Here is a 19,053-nt window from a genome sequence, read left to right on the forward strand (position 1 = left end):
GAACTTATCTATCCCACACAGGGCTTGGCTCACTAGATATGGTACTGGTGGGTGGTGCTGACTTCTTGGTGTGCCAAAGCAGGGACCCTCCTGCCAATGCACCCCATGCTGCTCAGGATGGAGAGAGGGGAGCAGAGAGCCACACAGCCCTGGCCTCTCTCCAGGCCCTTGGGTGACGGGGGCAGTCCCATGGGTGCCATGACAACATTGCAGTTGGGCACCATGGCAAGGGGCCAGAGGTCCTGTGCTAAGGCTGCACTGGGACTGGGTGCCAAGTGTTATGGCAACGCCGTGACTGGTGCTCTGGCGATGCTGCAATGGTGCTGCAGCAGATTGTGATGAGACTGTCCAGGAATCACCAGGTCCCCTGGTAATGTCATGACTTGGCACCATGGCAACAACCTGACTGGGTGCCATGGTGATGTGTCACAAGCAGGTGCCCGTAAGACTAGGTGCCATGGCAACACCAGTTCAGGGGATTCCCCTTAGCTCAACTTTGGGTGTATGTCGCTCACCTCACGCTAGGCTGTGGGCGTCCTGTTGCCATGGGAACATGCCCCATCCTCCACTATCCCATAAGGCCCGGCGCAGGGGGCAGCTGGGAACCATAGAGGCAACGGCGCTCTGGCTAACTGGTCTCCCTGATTGGCTGGCAGAGGGTGGGGCGGAGCCAGTAGGTGGGGAGCTTCCGGGTACGGAGAAGCGAAGCGCCTACGGGAGGGAGGCCGCCGGCCTGGGCTCCCCGAGGTACGTGGGGCTCAGAGCAGCGGGAGATGGATTCGTCACAGCCTCCCCTCCATGGGGTGCTTGGTGGTGCATTCCCAGCTGAGATCAATGGAAGCTGGGCTAGAGCAGTGCAGCCCAAGGGGGGAATTCGCTGCCTCCCCTGCTTCTGGAGCTTGTTGGTTCTATCCCCATTGCGATCAAGGGAGGGCAGGCCGGCCCATTGCACCCCCAGGGGGAGAATTTACAGTGGCGGCCGGCCCAGACCATTGCAACTCAAAGGGGAGGGTTGCGGCCCCCGTATTGTGGGTGCTCAATGATCCATTCCCCATTGGAAACGCACTGGGGGCTCACACCATCGAAGGGGTGAGCTGTATCTTGCTGTCCCCCTTCATGGGAACCTGAATGGCATCTTCCAAAGCAAACTCAAAGGAACTGGAAGAGACCAAAACATCTCATGGGGGGCGTGTGAATTGTGCCCTCCTGCTGTGTATGGGGTTCAGTGGTGCCTTCCCCAGCACGGGAAAAGAGCAGACTATGTCAACTGGAGGGGGAATATATAGCAGTGGTACGTTCCTCAGGGCGCTCAAGTGAGCAGAAGATGGGATATTCCATTCCCATCAAGGGGTGGGGGGGAAGAGAGTGTCCCCCAGCATTGCACAAGCAGCAATAAACCCAGCAGGGAGTTGGGTCAGACCATGGTTACAGAGCGAGCAGGGGGCTGGGAGCCAGGACTCCTGGGTTCTGTTACTGCCTCTGCCTGTATTCCCAGCGTTGCTAGCCCTGCTCCCTGCTGGCTCCAGTGCCCCATGGGCCTGGATGGGGCCTGCTGTTGGAAGTCAGGTCCCTGCAGTGTTGGCGAGGAGGGAGCTCCAGGCTCATGGCACGGGAGCACTGGGGTCACCGTGCTGGCTCCGATGAGGCCAGCACCCATCTCTGCAGAGTCCCATCACGTGTCCCGACACCATTGCAATAGCAGCTACCAGCTGATAGCGCCTCTCTTCCTGACAGAGCAACTGGGCGGCTTCATGGAGCTCCCCTCAAGGTGGCTGCAAATCACAATGCAGTGAGAACAAGGAGTTGCTGGCTCTGGTCTGGCCCTATGGCAGGAGGACTGGCTGGCTGAGGGTGTGTGGGGGGGGGAATAAGACACAGGGCCTGTCTCCTCTAGGAGGCGCTGGGTCTGGTCTGGCCCCATGTGATATGTATTCAGGGCCCACATGTGGAACAAGTTGTTGGGTCTCAGTGTTGTTCCCAGTGGAAACTGGGGTCCACTAATTATGATGGCCCTGGGGCAAGGGGCTACACATTGGCAGGGGTTGGGGGTTGGAGCTGCCCCTGTCCAGAGCCATGCTCTGGGCACACAGGGGGTCCCAGGGGTTGGGGGCAGCTGTCCCTGTCCAGTGCCCCCTGCCCTGCATGTGATGGAGGAGGGCAGTGGGAGGTGCAGTGAAGTAGGACCCTCCCAGACCACCTGGCAATAACCCCTGCCGTTGATCACCCAGAGTGCCCATGCCGGTGCACCCGGCGCCCAAGGAGGCGGAGGAGATGGAGGGGGATGGGGACTCGGCACCTGAGCTGAATGGCGAAGAGGAGGAGAGTGAGGAGGAGCATAGTGCCAGTCCTTCTGAGTCCGAGGAAGAAAGCTCAGGTACTGGGGTGTGGAAGGGGATTTGGGATGGGGCTTAGCCTTTCATCAAGGAGTAGTACTGGGGGCTGGCCCTGCTTCCTGGGTAAGAGCCATGGCCCAGCCAGGCCGGTGTCCTCTCCCCAGACTCGTGGGTTCTGTTCCCAGCTCTGGGAGGAGAGTGGGGTCTAGTGGGCTATAGGGGGATGGGCCTATGAAGCAGGACTCCTGGGTTCTGTTTGCCCCCTGGGTGAGTGTCCTGACTCTGTGTGCTTCAGTTCCCTGGGTGGTCTGTGTGCGGCACTGTGCCCAGGGTGAGCGTGGGCTGGAAGGTACATGTGCTGTGCCCTACAGAGATGGACGAGGAGGACTGTGAGCGGCGACGCAGTGAGTGCCTGGATGAGATGTGTGACCTGGAGAAGCAGTTCTCTGAGCTCAAGGAAAAGTGAGTCCCCTGTTGACTTCCCCACCCCTGAGGTGCCTGTATCTCACTGCCAGGCGAGTATAAACTGGGTATAAACTGTCCCTGCACCCTACCCCAGAGATGGCTGTCTCAGTGCGGGCTGACACGGTGGGCTGGGCAGGCCTGTGCTGTGCTGGGTGGAGTAGGCAGAGCGGGACCATGCTGGGCAGGGCAGGTTGGAAGCGGGGGGCAAGTGCAAGCTGGGTGGGCTGGACAGGGCTCAATCCCTGCTGGTGCACCCTGCAGGCTATTCAAGGAGCGACTGAACCAGGTGAAGGCCAAGCTGGAGGATGTGGCGTCGGGACGGGCAGCCGAGTACCTCGACCCCCTGGGTGTCCTGCAGAACAACATGAAGATCCGCATCGAGGTGGCTGGTGAGCTCCTGGCCCTGCCCATCTGTTATCTGTATCCCCTGCTGCCCCACAGGAGACTGGTCCCACCGCTGAGGAGTTGGGGTGCCAGGGCTCAGGACCAGGGCGCGGGGGGAGGGTGGCTGGCTGGCTGTGTTCCCTGGGCTGTCCTGGTCCAGGCAGGCCTCAGAGGGCAGTGACCAGCTCTAAGGAAGCAGCAAGGGTTGAAGGCTCAGGAGCTGGGGGCAGCTGGGCTTGGGGGCGGAAATGACAGGGCCCAGATTCAGTGTGGCCCAGAAGTGGGGGGAGGGAAGGGTTCAGGAAAGGGGAGGATGGATGGCAGGTGGGGGAGCCGGTGGGAGAGGAAGTTGGGGGAGGGGGTTCAGGAGAGGCATGGGGGGGACTCAGGCCTGCAGGGTGGGGTGGGAATTCAGAGGAGGGTGCTGGCAGGCAGGCCCTGGGAGGGGGCTCAGGGGTGGAGAGATTCAGGCAGGTGGGGGCCAGGCCCACCTGTGGAAAGAAGGGGTGGGGCCAAGAGTGGGCAGTTGATGGCAGGGCCCAGAGGGCAGGAATCTCAGGGTAGGGGGAGTTATGAAGTGAGGCTGGCGGGGCCCAGGCTGTGGTGGTAGGAGGGCAGGGACTTGGACTGGGAGCCTCATGGTCGGCTTGGGGTTAGCCAAGGTAGGCATCTCGCAGGGGCTGTGGTTGGGCATGGAGGTGGAGGGATGGTGGGTGGGCAGGGGTCACTGGTCCCCCCTTTCTGCAGGCATCTACAAGGGGCTGTGCCTGGAGGTGGTCAGGAACAAGCACGAGTGTGAGCTGCAGGGAGCACACCAGCACCTGGAGGTGAGGGCCCTCATGAACCCGCTTTGCTCTTCCCCGCCCCCCTCAGTCCCATTGCTGAGGTCCCCTGCAGTCCCCCATCTGTCCCTCCCCGCCGCACAGGAGCCCCCTGCATAAGCCCCCTGATCTTGCCTCTGAGTGCCCCACGGACTGCCCTGCTCCCGCAGACCCTCCATCTACTTCCCAGCTCCAGATGCCGCATCTGTGTGAGCCCTGTGGCTGACTTCTGCACCCCCAGCATTCCCAGGGAGCACCTGTGGGTGACGCCAACCACTGCGGGGGGTCCAGGAATGGGACCAATCGAGCCAGGTGGGAGGCTGGGAGCCCACAGCCTTGGGGTGGGATCGGGTCTAGCTGCGCCTCCAGGGCCTCCCTAGTGTCCTCTGGGCCAGTGGGGTGGGTCCATCCTGGCTGCACCCCCCGACCCCATCCTGTCCACACAGAGTGAGAAGCTGCTGCTGTACGACAACATGCAGAGCGAGCTGCTGGAGCGCATCCAGCGCCTGGAGGATGATCGGCAGAGCATTGACATCACCTCGGGTCAGTGAGCCCTGGGGCCTCCCTCAACCCCCTTCCCCCGCTGCCGTTCTCCACGTGTCTCTGCCTCCTTGGTCATCCAGGGTGCCTCTAACCTGCTCTCACTTCAGTTTGCCCCCACAATCATCCCCAGCTTGATGCCCCCTGCCACACTGCTGCTGCCCCCCACAGGGCCCGGGTGTCACATCCCCATTACAAAGGCAGCTGTGTCCAGGGTCCCTGCACCCCATGGATCAGACCAACGGGTCCATCCTGCCCAATATCCTAGCGTTGTTCCCACTTTCTAGCTGTTCATTTGCTCCATGTGTGAGGCGAGTTTGCTGGGTCTCAGTCCAGTCCCTCATGGGGCAGGATCACTGGCCCCCCCACTCCTGGCACAAACCATTCCCCTCATTCCTGTCCCCAGAGGGCACTAACTTCCCCTGCACTGGCAGCCCCAGTGGGGAAAGAGGGTTGAGTCCCCTTTGCCCCACAGAGGCATCCCTGTGGGGCAGGGGGAAGGGAGAGAGGGGGCTGCTGCCAAGCAGGCCCCCCCCCAGCCTGGTGGGTGGGGCTGTCCTCTGACCCTTGTCCTCTCCTCCTGGGTTAGAGTGGTGGGACGACAAGCTGCGCCCCAAGAACAGCCTCAAGAAGTGGGATCCCTTCCGGCCCGCCAAGAGGAAGAAAGCGCCACTTGTGTCTGATATCCTTACATTAGTATCCCATCCCCCTCCCTCCGCTGGGCTTGGGGCAAGGACCATGCTGGTGTCCTGTCCCCCCCGCCCACACACACACATGCTCTGCTGGTATCTTCCCCCCCCCCCCCCCCGCTGGCCATGCTGGTATCTCCTCCCCCAGAACAGACCCATCCCGCCAGGCCTCCCATCAGTCCTGCCCCCTGACCCTTCCAGTCCCAGTGCTGATGTTGGGAGAAGAGGGAGCTGGGATGTCTGGCCCGGGGGCTCCCCACTCTGTGGTGCCCTGTGGCAGGGAGTCCTGTTGGCTCCTGGCTGGCTGCCACTATCTCCCCACCCCCTGCATCCTAGTGCTGCCCCCTCCCCCCCGAGTTGGTGTGAAAGGGAATAGGGCTAAATGATCACCATGGCTGTGTATGGCTACAAGCCCTTAACGTGCCCCTCACGCCCCTACATCGTCTACATGCTGCGGGACATTGACATCCTGGAAGACTGGACGGCCATCAAAAAGGTGAGGCTGACCCACAGGATGCCTGGGTCCTTTAATAACCCCCACTTCCTTGCATACCACTGGCCACCCCCCACAATGCCTGAGTCCCTTAAACCCCATCCCACACATCCCTCAGCGACACCACAGGACCCCAAGTCCCTCACACACCCCTGGCCACCCCACACAATGCTTGGATCCCTTAAGCCCCTCCCACACACACATGTCCCCTGGCTGCCCCACAGGTTGCCTGGGTCCCTTAATAACCACCCCTCATACACACCCTTAGTTGTGCTGCAAAACACCATGTCCCATAATAATCCCCCTTCCTAGCTCTGCCATTTGGGATCAAACATGTGGAAATGGGATTGTTTTCATATGTATTCTTAATATGCCCTTTAAAAGTCACTATTTGCATAGCTGGGCCAGAAGCTGGGAGCCAGGATTCCTGGGGTCTGTCCCCAGCTCTGGGAGCAGAGCTGGGGAGGGGTCTAGTGGGTTAGAGTGATGGGGAGGGTGGGGCTGGGAACCAAGACTCCTGGGTTCTATCCCCAGCTGTGGGCAGAGAGTGGGCGCTGGGAGTCAGGACTCCCTGGTTCTGTTCACTGATGCTGAGTGAGTCCCTTACCCTGTGCCTCAGTTTCCCCATCTGTCACACAGGCTAATGCTGCCATTCTTCCTGGGGGACCAGCATGGGTGGGGTCTGCATAGTTCTGTGAGCAGTTGCAGGGGGTTGAGCACGCTCCCTGCATAAGCCCCTTTAATCGTCTTGTCTCTCCCTACAGGCTAAAGCAGCCGTGTCCCCCCAGAAAAGAAAATCAGATGGTAAGAGCTGGGGAAAGGGATAAGATATGGGGCCTCTTCTCTCTAGGGGCACCAGCTCCAGTCTGGCCCCAGGGCAGGGAACTGGCTGGCTCAGGTGTTCAGGGAGTGGGGCACTGGCTCTGACCTGGGCCCCCCTGAATCCCAGCCGTGTCCCTCCTGCCTCTTCATGGCTCCTCGCCAGCCATCTTGTTGCCCTCCACCACCCTGCACAGATCCCCCTTGCCACCTCTGGTCTCCCCCAGTGCCTCAGCCAGGACATGAGCTAACCTGGTCCTGCTGCTGCCAGCAGGGCCCATCCTCAGGTATGTAGGGCTGTGCCTGCCCCCCCAGCATTGACCTCCTCTCTCCCCCCAGTGCTGGTGAAGGTGGAGAAGCCGGGGGCCCAATTCTCAGCCCGCTGTGAGGACGGGCGGCTGCATTACGAGGGCGAGATCTACAGCAAAGGGCAGAGCGTCATCCTGGAGGTCGGGGACGAGGCGCCCCGCGCAGTGAGTGGCCAGGGACTGGCTGGCTGGAGGGAATGGGCCATGGAGCCTTTTCCCTCTAGGAGGCACCAGCTCTGATCCAGCCCCAAGGCAGGGGACTGGCTGGCTCAGGGGGCAGGGAATAGGATACAGGGCCTTTCCCCAGTAGAGGGTACTGGCTCTAATCCAGTCCCAGGGCGGGGGAGGCAGCGCAACTGACTGTCTTTGGGGACCTGGTGTGACCCCTGCTCTCCCCCGCAGGGCTGTGATCACAGCTGTCAGCACTGGGGAGGTCTGGCTGCGCCGGGAGGATGGCACCAAGACCAAAATCTACGTCTCACAGCTGCAGAAGGGCAAGTACTCGGTGCGCAAGGCCTGAGCGGGCCCTCTCGTGGCTCAGCCCTGCGGCTCGGCACAGGCCTCCTCCTGGAAACCAACGGCCCACGGACCCTCCCCGGCGCAGCGAGTGGCTGGGCTTGCTCTCCCCTTGCATTAGGACTCCGATGGAGAGGACTCTGGGGCCCTGCCCGGCAGCGTGTTCCCATGGCCAGCGCTCCCGCCTCAGATCCCTGCAGACAGGCCAGCACGAGGCTTCACTGCTCACTTCCGTCACTAGGACTCTGATGTTTGTAGCAATCTTGGGGGGCTGCTCGTAAACCCCAGTGCCTGGGGCTGTTGTGCCCCTCAGGGAAATAGGGGTGCTGGTTCCAGGGGCTTCAGCAGGAAAAGCCCTGGGCCTGGGCCAGCCCCCTGGAAGCGTTCACATTAAAAACCAAGTGAAACATACAAACTCTTGGCCCTTTGATTCATTTCAGCATATGCTGGGGAATGGGGAGTGGGGCATGGGCCTTTTCTCTTCTAGGGGACGCCAACTCCGTTCTGGCTCCAGGGTGGGCTGGGGGTGGAGGGTGAGTGGGGTGTCCCCTTGCTGGGGCGCAGAGGATCCCCAGCTCCAAGCCAGCCCCGCCCCAGCTGTGTGCACCGTCTCTTGTCTCTGAGCCCCTCCAGAACAGCTGGCCCTTAGGGGGGTCATTGCAGCATCAGGGCACCCCCTGACTCCAACCTGCTTTGATTCTGGGACACCCACCCTGGCTCCTTTCCCTCAAGTGGCAGCACCTTTGGGACCCCCCAGCCAACTCTCCTAGCCTGCACTGTTGCCCGTTCTCCAGCCTTCCTTCCCCTCAGGAAAGACAGGACCCCCCACAGTCCCTGGCCAGACCATATTGCTGGGAGCCGCTCATGTGGCCGACAGCCTGGGGGGTCTCGTGTCTGGGCCGTGCCCATTCTCAGCCAGGCCTCCCCCAGAATCGCAGCTGCCTGCACTCCTCAGCATAGCAAGGGGGGTAATGAATGGGGGATCCCTTCCCATTCCTTCTGCATGAGCCCAGCCAGAGCTGCACCCCAACTTCACAGGCCCTGGAGAGGTTACAAGGGCCTTAGGGTGAGTGGGACTGGGTCACAGGGTGGGATCTGGCACAGACCTGGGAACCCTGCCCCAATCTCCTTGGTTCTGTCCTGTGCTGGGCTTTCAAACCCTCCTGCCCACAGGGGGTCTCTTTAGCCTGACACCCCATGAGTGGTCCAGAGAACTGATCTGGATTCCAACACCCCACTACCCTCCCCATGGCTCAGCTCCCTTCTCTGCATGCCCAGCTGATTGGGGTCTGGGAGCCAGAACTCCTGAGTTCTATCCAGTTTTAGGAGGGCTGTGGGTTCAAGCGGGACAGGGGCACTGGGATCCAGGACTCCTGGGTTCTATCCTTCATTTTGAAAGGACTATGGGGTCCACTGGTTGGGGAGGTGGGGTTGCTGGCTGGAAGCCAGGACCCCTAGGTTCTCTTCCCAGCTGGCTGGCTGACAGTGGCAGAGTCCCCTCCCCTGTTTGTACCTCAGTTTCCCTCCCTGTATTGGGAGGGGATAGGGCATCTGGGCAGGGCTCTTGGCTGGGGGCTGGAGACAGATACAAAACCCAAGATAAAGCAAGACCCTAGGGATGGTGCCCAGGACCCCTGGTGTTTGGGGGTGGCCAGGCAGCTGCTGAATTTGGCTGGCAACCCAGACATGCTCAGAGCCCAGCGCATCTGAGTTCAACCTGGGAGTGAAGGGAATAATGAATTAGTAACGATGCTGCAGACAGCGAAGGGGGCACTGCCAGGTAAGGGCCTGCGGTTGGGGGCATTGGGACGGGGCGTGGGGCTGCATGGGGCACTAGGGGAGTGGGAAGTGGGCAGTGGGGACTCCACCAGGATGAGCCGCCATGTAAGCTCTGTTCACATCAAAACTTCACTCCAGGCAGGGAGGGAGCAGCCCAGCAGCTATTTCAAGCTCAGGACCTGGGGGGGGGGGGGGCTGAAAAGGGGTGGTGGGAGCTGGGAGGGAGCTGAGATCAGGGGAGGGGATCTGGGATGGTTCTGATGGATTTTCCATCTCTTGCTAATTTTCTCTCCCCTGCATCCCCCCCCCCAACTCCTCCATCTACTGCCCTGCCTCCAAGCACCATTTCTTTGTGATTATACACACACAATTACACACCTGCCCTGCAGCCCTAAGATTGACCTTTCTCTCCCATCTGGAAGGGGAACAGTGGCTAGTGGCTAGAGCAGGGTGCTGGGCACTAGGAGCATGGACATGGGTCCATGGGTTCTACCCCAGCGCAGGGAGAGGAGTGGGGGCTGGGAGCCAGGACTCTTGGGGTCTAGCCCCAGCTCTGGGAAGAGAGTGGGGTCTAATGAGTCAGAGCAGGGAGCTAGGAGCTAGGACGCCTGGGTTCTATTCTTAGCTCAGGGATTGGGGCCTAGGGGGTTAGAGCAGAGGGGCTGAGAGCCACTACTCCTGGACTCTCGCTTGGGCAACACCCTGCTCCGTGCCTCAGTTTACCCCTGTACAAAATGGGCACGCTGGGAGGCTGTGTCTCCTCCTGTTCCCCCTGCCCCGGGGCTGGGTTGCCGATTAGATCTGCGCCCCCGCATGGGCTGTGCCAGCCCAGAGAGCTTTGCCTTGGAAACGTGACTGCGCTGCGGGAGGGGGGAGCCCGCCCGTCCCTGCCTGGGGCTGGCCCAGCCCTGTGCCAGGGCTGGGTGTGACGGTGAGTCAGAGCCGACTCGCGCATTCCTGGCCCAGGCCCGAACAGCTCCCCCTCCCGCGGAGCCGGGGCACTGCCGGGGTCGCCGCTGCCGCAGCCCGCCCTGGGCAGGAGCCCCCTCTCCCCGGCTGCGCTCCAGGGACAAACAGCCCCCGCGCCCCACCCCAGAGGTGGCCGCATCTCAGCGCCCCGCCAGGGCCCCCGGCCCGGGGGAGAAGCGTATTCCCAGCAAGGGCCACGTGGGTCTGAGTCGTGGCCCTTCCTGCTCCTCCTGCAGCTTCCCGGTAGCGGTTCAGGGCTGGCGTCGGGCTGGGCTGGGCTGGGCTGCCCCACACTCAGCCGCCCCTGGGGGGCCCAGGAGAGTGGGTACCAGGGGGTGGGGGGGTCCGCTAAGGGTTAACAGCAGCTCCTGTTTCTGGCAGAGGGAGCCTGTCTCTGCAGCCTGGTCACCCAGCCGAGATGGAGCCCCCGGACCAGCCAGTCGGGTATGGCAGAGGGGCCTGGGAGGTGGGGGGCCAGGACTCCTGAGGTCTAGCCCAGGTGGGGGTGGGGGGTAGTGGGTTAAAGCAGGTGGGGCTGGGCGCCCGGACTCCTGGGTTCCATGCTCTGGCCCTTAGTGCTAGGGGCTCCCCGCCCTCCTCACAGCGCTGTCTCCCTTCTCAGCCTGGGGCGTGACCCGGTGTACGATGTCCCAGACCCACACGTCTTCCCCCAGCCCAGGCCAGCCCGGGGGTCTCTGAACAGCGTCAGCCTCCTGGATCGCCTGCTTCTCACCCAGTCTGTCTGGCTGCAGCTGAGCCTCAATTCTGCCACCGCCCTGCACATCCTGCAGCGTGAGCCCCCCGGGGTGAGGGCTCAGGGGGCCTCTGCCCTGCCCGGCTGGATACTGGGGCACATGGGTCCATTGGTCTGATGGGGGTTTTCAGGCAGTGTGGGCCCCTGGGGCTCATCTGGGGAGGGGAATAATACTGGGCTGGATGGGTCCATGGCTCTAATGGGGGGGGGACCCACACTGGATGGGTCCATGGGGCTGATGGGTGGGGGGAAATCCCACACTGGATGGGTCCATGGGGCTGATGTGGGGAGGAGGAAATCCCACACTGGATGGGTCCATGGGGCTGACTGGGGGAGGGAAATCCCACACTGGATGGGTCCATGGGGCTGATGGGGGGGAAATCCCACACTGGATGGGTCCACAGGGCTGATTGGGAGTGGGGGATCCCACACTGGATGGGTGCATGGGGCTGAGCAGGGAAGGGGGTGGATATTGGGAAGTGTTCCATGTCCCCAGCCCCGGTGTAGCTCCTGCTGACAGATGCCCCCTTCTTGCCCCAGACATTCCTGGTGCGCCGATCGAACACACACCGACGCCGGGTGCTCTGCTTGCGCCTCCTAGATGACTTGGCCCCGGCCTTCGTCGCTAGCTACTGCCTGCAAGAGAGAGCAGCCGGTAGGGACACATCTGTCTGTGCTGCTCTGTGCCCCCCGGGAGCGCCACGTCTACACGCAGCCCTGCGTCTGGTGCCCTACTGAGCCCCCCAGCTCCCTGCAGCACAGTGCCCCCTAGTGCTGCACTGGGCCAGTAGGCAAGTACTGACTGCCAGGGAGAGCGCCTCCTAGTGCCACAGGTCTGAGGGTCCTTCTCTTTGCAGGCATCTCCCTGGAGGGCTCATCCCAGAGCTTCCCAGACATGCTGCACCTGGTGGCCTCCTACTGCCAGAGCCGGTGAGTGGGAGGATGGGGGGGGCACCCCAAAATCTGAGCTCCACCACAGCTCCAGCTCTCCCTTGCTCCCAGTGGATGGAGATCCTGTAGTGTCCAGGGCAGTGGGGGACAGCAGAGGGGTTATAGGACAGAGGGTGTTGGGGCAGCCCTGGGGGAGAGGGCAAAGGGCAGAAGGGAATTGGGGAGTGCCCCTGGGGGAGGGGGCGGGGCAGAAGGGAATTGGGGAGTGCCCCTGGGGGAGAGGGCAAAGGGCAGAAGGGAATTGGGGAGTGCCCCTGGGGGAGGGGGCGGGGCAGAAGGGAATTGGGGGAGTGCCCGAGGGGGAGGAGGGAGCCCTGGGACTGCTGTCAGAGCCTGATGCACTGTCCCCCTAGGGAGGTTCTCCCGGTCGCCCTGCGCCTGCCCCAGCCCATCCAGCAGGCGGTGTCGCACAAGGAACTGGAGGCCATTTCCCACCTGGGGCTCGGTGAGTGACACCCCCCCAACAGCCCTTCCCCCTGGACCCCTCTCTCAGACCCCCACCCCTCCCCCACATCTCAGTGGCCCCTACACTCCTCTCCCTGATCCTTCCTCTCCCTTCAATCCCCCCTGGTCCCTCCCTGCCCATTCTCTGTGTGCCCCATTTCCACCCCATCCCCACTCCCCTTCCCCCATCACCCTGCACCTCCTCCCTGCACCCACTAGGTAGCCGGGAAATCCCTCCCCTCCATTTCTCCTCTAATTCCCTTCCCCTCCCCTCCCCCTGGCCTGGGGCTAGATTGGAGCCGGTGGCCCCTAGAGGGGAAAGGCTCATATCCCATTTCCGGCCCCCTAAGCCAGCCAGGCCCCCCACCTTGGGCTGGATCAGAGCCAGCGCCCCCTAGAGGGGAAAGGCCCCATGTCCTCTCCTCGGTGCTGACCCCTCTTTTCCTCCCCCATCCCCCAGAGTTTTGGAGCTCTTCTCTCAATGCCAAGGACCCCCTGGAGTCGCCTGAGCCCCAACTCTGTGAGGATGCTGCCCCTGCAGCTGGCCAGCTGGGTGCGATCCCCACGCGGAGCCCAAGGGAGCTGGACTGCGGCCTGGGCAACGGGGCGCTGGGCTTCCTGAACCCCCTGTTCCAGGGCAGGGATGGGGGCTCACGGCGGGACGACTTCAAGCGCAGCATTAAAGTGCGGGTGTCCACCGAGACCTCCAGCCCTCTCTCACCTCCCCCCAAGCCACCGCCCCCCATCCCTGCCAGCCAGACAGGGACGTCCCCCACCCTGCGCCAGGAACCGGGCCAGTACTCACCGCTCAGCACGTCAGGGTATCGGGTTCCCCAGCGGGCTGGGGAGCCTCTTAATCCCGAGCCAGCCGGGAGCAGCCTCCCATCCCTGCAGGAGCTGGACAGTGGGTCCCCCAGTGGCTCAGAGAGCGAGGGGGGTGGGGGTCCACGGGCCCCCTCACCTCCTGCCCAGCGCCGCCCCCGTGCCCCCCTGCGCTGCATGAGCGATGCCGTCTTGGCAGTGCTGGCCCCTGAGAAACAGCTGTCACGGGCCGTGGAGGGGCTGGCGCGGGACCGGAGCACCAGGCTGGGAGCCAGCGTCCAGGATTTCCTGACCCTAGTGAGGGGTGGCGGGGGGGAGTGGCAGTCCAGCCACGAGCTGCTGAGCCCCATCCGGACCTTCCTGACCCACACCAAGGCCCAGCTGCTGCAGAGCCCAGCCCTGGAGCTGCCAAGCCCCACGCTGCTGCCTGACCACAGGCTGGGTGAGTGGGGCTTGGGGGAGGGATCCAGGGTGCCTGGGTTCTATTCCCAGCTCTGGGACGGGTATGGAGTCTACTGGGTTAGAGTTGTGGGGCTGGGAGCTAGGACTCCTGGGTTCTGTCCCCAGCTCTGGGAGGCGAGTGGGGTGTAATGGTTAGAGCAGGGGTGGCTGGGAGCCAGGACTGCTGGGTTCTAAGAGAAGGGTGGGGGTTGGGGCAGGGGAGAGCCAGGACACCTGGGTTCTATTCCCAGCTCAGGAAGGGAGTGGGGCCTAGTGGGTTAGAGCAGTGGGGCTGGGAGCCGGGACTCCTGGCTCTGTCGCTAGCCCATGTAACCCACTCCTACTCCACAGATGCTGTGCTGGAACGGGCCCTCCATCGTTGTGTGCTGAAGCCCCTCAAACCAGTGCTGGCATCACGGCTGTGCAGGCGACGCATGGCAGATGGGTCCCTGGGCCAGCTCCGGGAGAACCTGCGGCTGGTGCGGGAGCGGGGCCCTGCTGCCTTCCCGGCACGGGCGATGCTGCCTGGCCCCCCTGACACCCAGCGGGCACGGCGCAAACTGCTGCAGCTTCTGCGCGCCTATTCGCCCAGCACCCAGGTGACACTGCTGCTGCAGGCCTGCAAGGGTGTCTACCGAGCCATGGGGGCAGCCCCGGGTACGGATCCCTTCATCCCTTCCCCCCCTCCCCTCCCTCGCCTGCGTGATGCTGCTCCTGCAGGGCTGCAAAGGCGTCTGCAGAGCCATGGGGGGTGGCCCCGCACAGCCTTCCCGACCACCCTAACCTGCATGGCCCCCCTGCCCCCCGTTCTTCCTCACCCAGCACCCAGGCCTAGGAGGGCGTCTCTGCAGCCATAGATCTGTCCCCAAGTACGGACAACCCCCATAACGGCCCCCTATTCCCCAGCACCACCCCCATACCACCCAGCCCGCCCCCCCACCTCCAACCTGCTCATTCCCTACAACCTCCTGATCCTCCCCACATCCCCATACCTGCCCACCCCGTAACTGACCCCTGTGCCCTCCCACACCTAACATAGCCACCCTGGTCTCCCCCTGCCCCTCCCTCCCCAGTCCCCCCATCTGTGCAACCTGCACCCCATGCCTCCTCAGCTTCCAGGATCCCTCCCCCATCCCTGCCCAGCCTGTGCTCTCCATGCTACTCCCCGCTGGGAGCCCCCCTCCCCCAGCTCATGCTCCCAACGCCACCTGCCTCCCCTACTGCCAGGACCCCCCCATCCCCCTTATGTTCCTGCTACATCCCTGCCAGCACCCACTCACATGTCCCCTCTTCCCCCCAGATGGGAGCTATGGGGCGGACGAGTTCTTGCCAGTTCTGAGTTTCATCCTGGCTCAGTGCGACCTGCCCCAGCTGCTCATGGAGGCTGAGTACATGATGGAGCTGATGGAACCCAGCCAGCTCCTGGGCGAAGGTAAGGAAGACGCCTAGGCCCTCCACTACCCCTTTTCCTTGTCCCGCTAAGCCAGCCAGTCCCCTCACCCTGGGGCCAGATCAGAGATGGCGCCCCCTAGAGGGGAAAATCCCTGAGTCCGTTTACTTCCCTAAATGCTGGGGGGACCCACCTAATCATCTGAACGTGAGCTCCCAGTGCTGAGCTCCCAGTGCGACGCTGTGACCAAAAGGGCTAAAGCGGTCCCGGGGTGTGTAACAGGGGAATCTCGACGAGGAGAAAGGAGGTTCTGTTACCTCCGGGTGTGGCACTGGTGCCCTGCGGCCGGTCCTGGTGCCCACAAAGCAAGAGGGATGCTGATAAAGCTCAGAGCAGAGTCACGAGAATGACGAAAGGCTCAGAGAACAAGCCTCAGAGGGAGAGACCCCAGGAGCTCGATCTGTTTAGTTTAACAGAGAAAAGGTTAAGCGTGATCCCAGTCTAAGTACCTACGTGGGGAACAGAAACGGGAGAGCACACGACTCTTCAGTCTAGCAGCCGAAGGTGGAAGCTGGACAAATTCAGACTAGCAATAAGGTGCACGTTTGTAAGTGAGGGGAATTAACCAGGGGCACAGAGGGCTGGATTCTCCGTCACTGGCAGTGTCTAAAGCAGGGGGGATGTTTTTCTGAGATCTGTGCTAGTTCCCCCAGGAATCAATTCAGGGCAGCCCTGTGCAGAGAGGAGGGCAGCCTAGAGAATTCCCAGGGTCCCTTCTGGCCTGACAATCTACACCCCATCCTCCCCCAGGTGGCTATTACCTGACCACTCTCCAGGCCAGCCTGGCCCTGCTGGAGCATTTCCATGAAGAGGAGCCAAGGGAGCTGCACCCCAATGTACAGAGAACCCTGAGCTGGCAGCGCCTGTGCCCCCCAGGGCGGCCCCCTGGCAGCCCATGCCAGGTATGTGGGGAAGTGCTCTGGGGGAGTCATTGACGGGGACTCCCTGCTACCTACCCGGTCCCTGCCCCTACTCCACCCACGCCCCGCTCCATCCTTACCCCCTTCCTTATCCCTCCCCGCTGCTTGCACAGTCCCCCCATCACCCCTGGTGCCTGCTCAATCCCTATCCCCCCATCACCCCATCTTTGCCCCTCCATCCGCCTCAGTGCCCACTCAGTCCCTGCCCCCCATCCCCATTAGTCCCTGCTGCTCTTAGTCCCACCCCCCACACCCATGCCCACTTAGTCCCTGACTTGCTCTGCCTTCCAGGACCCACAGCCTGAGAAGACCCAGGCCCCCTGCAGTGGGTGCCACTCCACCACACCTGCTCTGGGAGCCCAGGGGACGGCAGAGCAGCTACGGGGGCACCCCACAGACAACAGTCTCCCCCTGCACCCTGAAGGACAGCGCCAGCCCCAGGAGCACCCAGCCCAGCACCACCATCCCGGGGAGATGGGACCCTGGCCAGGACCCCCACACAGGCTGCTCCGCGAAGGGGCTGTCGACCTGGATGAACCCCTCTGACCTGGGATGCCTGGTTCTGTCCCAGATCTAGGAGGGGAGTGGGACCTATAGGTTAGAGCAGTGGGCCTGGGAGTGAGATCTCCTGGATTCTAGTCCAAGCTCTACTGTGACTGGCTTTATGACCACTTCCCTCTTGGTGCCTCAGCTTCCCCCTTCTGTAAAACAAGGCGAATAAGACCTGCAGCAGTGTGGAAGGAATGTCTGTCCCCGGTAGCCCCTCCCTGTTCCGGGGGGAGGGGTGCTGGGGGAGCCTTTTCCTCACTTTGGGGGTGGGGCAGGGAGTATCTTAGCTTGTGACAATCACTCCTGGCTTGAATAAGAGTCAGTTAAATGCCGAAAGAGAGAGAGAGAGAGAGAGACTCTTTCTCTCGTGACACAGAGGATCAATGTCCATACACCAGGGGGATTTGCTGGCCCAAAAACCTCTTCTGCTGATGTTATTTTTATAGGGCCTACTTTATTAAATATTTTTTAGGGGGGAAATTCATTTTTATTTTTTATTCTCCCAAAAGCGACACGGCCTGGTTTGTCTGAGGCCTCAAATTTACAATTTGTTCATATATTAAAAGAAAAAGGAGTTCTGTAACAAAATGCTCTTGTATCAATATTATTGTAGGGCCTACTTTATTTGCTATTTGTAAAAAAGATTTACTTTGTTCGAAGAGTGGCATTCTTTGTTTTTAACTCAAGTCTGTGTTTTTTTTTTTCATTTCTGAAACTTCAATATATGTTTTTGATAAATACAACACTCTGGAACACGAAACTCTCCTGTGGATATTATTGTAGGGTCTGCTTTATTGGCTGAACGATGTGCCATCTGTTTGGCTGTCTCTATTTGTAACAAGATAACTTTTGAACGCTGCGTACAATCAATTCCAACATTTCCAGGAACGTTCTAGGCAGCAATGGGCAAGAGCCGTTGGATGTTGGTGAAAATCAGAGAAACCAAAAGGGGGAAATGGGAGGCCCCTGGAACCCCAGCATCCGGTAGCAGAGCCATAGCTTCAAGCCCCACTGCTGATGACAACAATTAACACCTTCCGGCACAACACCGCTGTCATTTCTGCTCTGCCCAGCCTCCAGGTGGAGTTTGAGACATTGAAACCCTATGTGACTGAGCTCCTGGACAGAAAGAGAAGAAATGAAAATTGTGGGAGTGAGACAGACAGTGCCCCTGGCATGGGTGGAAATAGGGGGGCTCTGGTGTGAGGGGAAGGCGGAGCTGACAGACCCCTTGGCGGGGAAGGGAAGAATGGGGGCCCCTGGTACAGGGGAAGGGGGACAGACAGCCCCCTTGGCAGGAGCGGGAGAATGGGGGCCCCTGGTATGGGGAAAGGGGGTGCTGTCAGAGCCCATGCTGGGGGGGGAAGAATGGGGGCCCCTGGTATGGGGGAAGGGGGAGCTGACAGAGCCCATGCGGGGGCGGGAAAGAATGGGGGGCCCTGGTATGGAGGAAGGAGGAGCTGACAGAGCCCACGCGGGGGTGGGGAAGAATGGGGGCCCCTGGTATGGGGGAAGGGGCAGCAGACAGCCCCTGGCAAGGAGGAGCTTGGGGGAAGGGCAGGGAGCCCCTGAACGAGGGGGGGATGGAGGACGGCACCCAGGCAGCTGGGGATGCGGGAAGGAAGGATGCCAGGAGCCCTGGTGGGGGCGATGAGCTCGGCCAACACCCGCTGTGAAGGGGGTGCCCTGGCGGGTTTCACTGTGGTTTTCTCCCAAGGCGCTGCGACTGGCTCTGCCTGTGGCTGGACACTGAGGCTCTGCGCCCAGCTCCCCGGTCTGTGGCGGCCTGCACAATGCCACAGCCTCAGGGAGGGGCCTGGCACCTGGGGGCAGAACCCAGTGGGAGGGAAATCAGGCCCATCCGGCGGGGCAGGCAGAGGCGGGACACTGGTGCCCCCTGCTGCTGCCTTAGCACATCACAGGAGGCAGCTCCCTGCACTGAGTGGGGCACTGGCCCGGAGTACAGCAGAACGCAAGGCTTTTGGGGGAAGTAGGGCTCCGGGGGGGCAGGGGGGTGAGGAGGAGCATGGGGATGGGGGAGGCAGCCAGGACTGGAGAGATGGGTCCCACTGACTGCAGGTAGTTGGCACAGACTGTGGGTCCAGGACCCCCTTGCCTGAGCGCTGCCCCCCCTTTGGAGACAGACAAGTCATGAATCATTGGCTGACTCCTAGCCGAAGGGCCCTGAGTCATCACTCCGCTGTCCTAGAGCCCAGCCCCAGACATGAGTTCAGAGCGGTCCTCTTGGGTATCCCAGTGCTCCCAGGACAGGGTCTCTCATGCTCCCCATGTGCCCCATTACCCCGTCCATGGGGCCCTTCTAATCCACACAGTGCCCTACAGTGGCCCTGTTGGGAACCCTGGGGCCCATCTGGGGGACACCTCCTTAGGTGCTGAGCTCTCTGAGGGCTAGGCCAGGCCCCCAGCCTCCTTCTCCGGATAAGGAACTATTTGGAGTCAGATCCTTTCCCTCTGGGGTGTATCTGAACACTTCTATTGCCGGGCTGAGGAGTCTCTTGTGAGCTACTGCGGGGCCTGGCACAAGATGGAGTTCCTGCCAGAAGGCTGGCTGAAGGCCTCAGCCCCTGCCAAGCCATGCCAGATGG

General features: G+C 61.8%; 2 protein-coding genes across 5 annotated transcripts; both read left to right on the forward strand.

Annotated features, from left to right (window-relative positions):
* Positions 1-53: 53 nt before the first annotated feature.
* BRMS1 (BRMS1 transcriptional repressor and anoikis regulator) lies at positions 54-7,469 on the forward strand. Of its 2 annotated transcripts, XM_073351636.1 has the most exons (11): positions 54-747; positions 2,229-2,374; positions 2,705-2,795; positions 3,060-3,187; positions 3,930-4,009; positions 4,450-4,546; positions 5,133-5,225; positions 5,664-5,728; positions 6,490-6,529; positions 6,884-7,007; positions 7,246-7,469. In XM_073351636.1, the coding sequence occupies exons 1-11, from the start codon at positions 416-418 to the stop codon at positions 7,370-7,372; spliced, it is 1,323 nt and encodes a 440-aa protein (XP_073207737.1). In that variant the 5' UTR covers positions 54-415; the 3' UTR covers positions 7,373-7,469. The 2 variants fall into 2 exon arrangements, with proteins under 2 accessions (XP_073207737.1, XP_073207736.1); XM_073351635.1 differs by having other exon boundaries at positions 6,884-7,247.
* A 2,590-nt stretch (positions 7,470-10,059) lies between these two features.
* Positions 10,060-17,134, forward strand: RIN1 (Ras and Rab interactor 1). Of its 3 annotated transcripts, XM_073351641.1 has the most exons (11): positions 10,060-10,078; positions 10,498-10,560; positions 10,739-10,922; positions 11,411-11,525; positions 11,728-11,800; positions 12,175-12,266; positions 12,726-13,529; positions 13,880-14,185; positions 14,829-14,960; positions 15,729-15,880; positions 16,190-17,134. In XM_073351641.1, exons 2-11 carry the CDS (start codon positions 10,535-10,537, stop codon positions 16,442-16,444), a joined length of 2,139 nt encoding a protein of 712 aa, XP_073207742.1. In that variant the 5' UTR covers positions 10,060-10,078; positions 10,498-10,534; the 3' UTR covers positions 16,445-17,134. The 3 variants fall into 3 exon arrangements, with proteins under 3 accessions (XP_073207742.1, XP_073207741.1, XP_073207743.1); XM_073351640.1 differs by lacking the exons at positions 10,060-10,078; positions 10,498-10,560 and having other exon boundaries at positions 10,661-10,922; XM_073351642.1 differs by lacking the exons at positions 10,060-10,078; positions 10,498-10,560 and having other exon boundaries at positions 10,820-10,908.
* The last annotated feature ends 1,919 nt before the right edge of the window (positions 17,135-19,053 follow it).

The sequence above is a fragment of the Lepidochelys kempii genome, chromosome 7 (assembly GCF_965140265.1).
Source record: "Lepidochelys kempii isolate rLepKem1 chromosome 7, rLepKem1.hap2, whole genome shotgun sequence".
Classification (NCBI taxonomy): domain Eukaryota; kingdom Metazoa; phylum Chordata; order Testudines; family Cheloniidae; genus Lepidochelys; species Lepidochelys kempii.

Coding starts and splice junctions, on each gene's coding strand:
- BRMS1 (XM_073351636.1), top strand. CDS start 416: ATGGTGATGTGTCACAAGCAGGTGCCCGTAAGACTAGGTGCCATGGCA. Junction 2,375..2,704: donor GTCCGAGGAAGAAAGCTCAG/GTACTGGGGTGT, acceptor TGTGCCCTACAG/AGATGGACGAGGAGGACTGT. Junction 5,226..5,663: donor GAAAGCGCCACTTGTGTCTG/ATATCCTTACAT, acceptor CGTGCCCCTCAC/GCCCCTACATCGTCTACATG.
- RIN1 (XM_073351640.1), top strand. CDS start 10,677: ATGCTCTGGCCCTTAGTGCTAGGGGCTCCCCGCCCTCCTCACAGCGCT. Junction 11,526..11,727: donor CCTGCAAGAGAGAGCAGCCG/GTAGGGACACAT, acceptor TTCTCTTTGCAG/GCATCTCCCTGGAGGGCTCA. Junction 12,267..12,725: donor CATTTCCCACCTGGGGCTCG/GTGAGTGACACC, acceptor CCCATCCCCCAG/AGTTTTGGAGCTCTTCTCTC.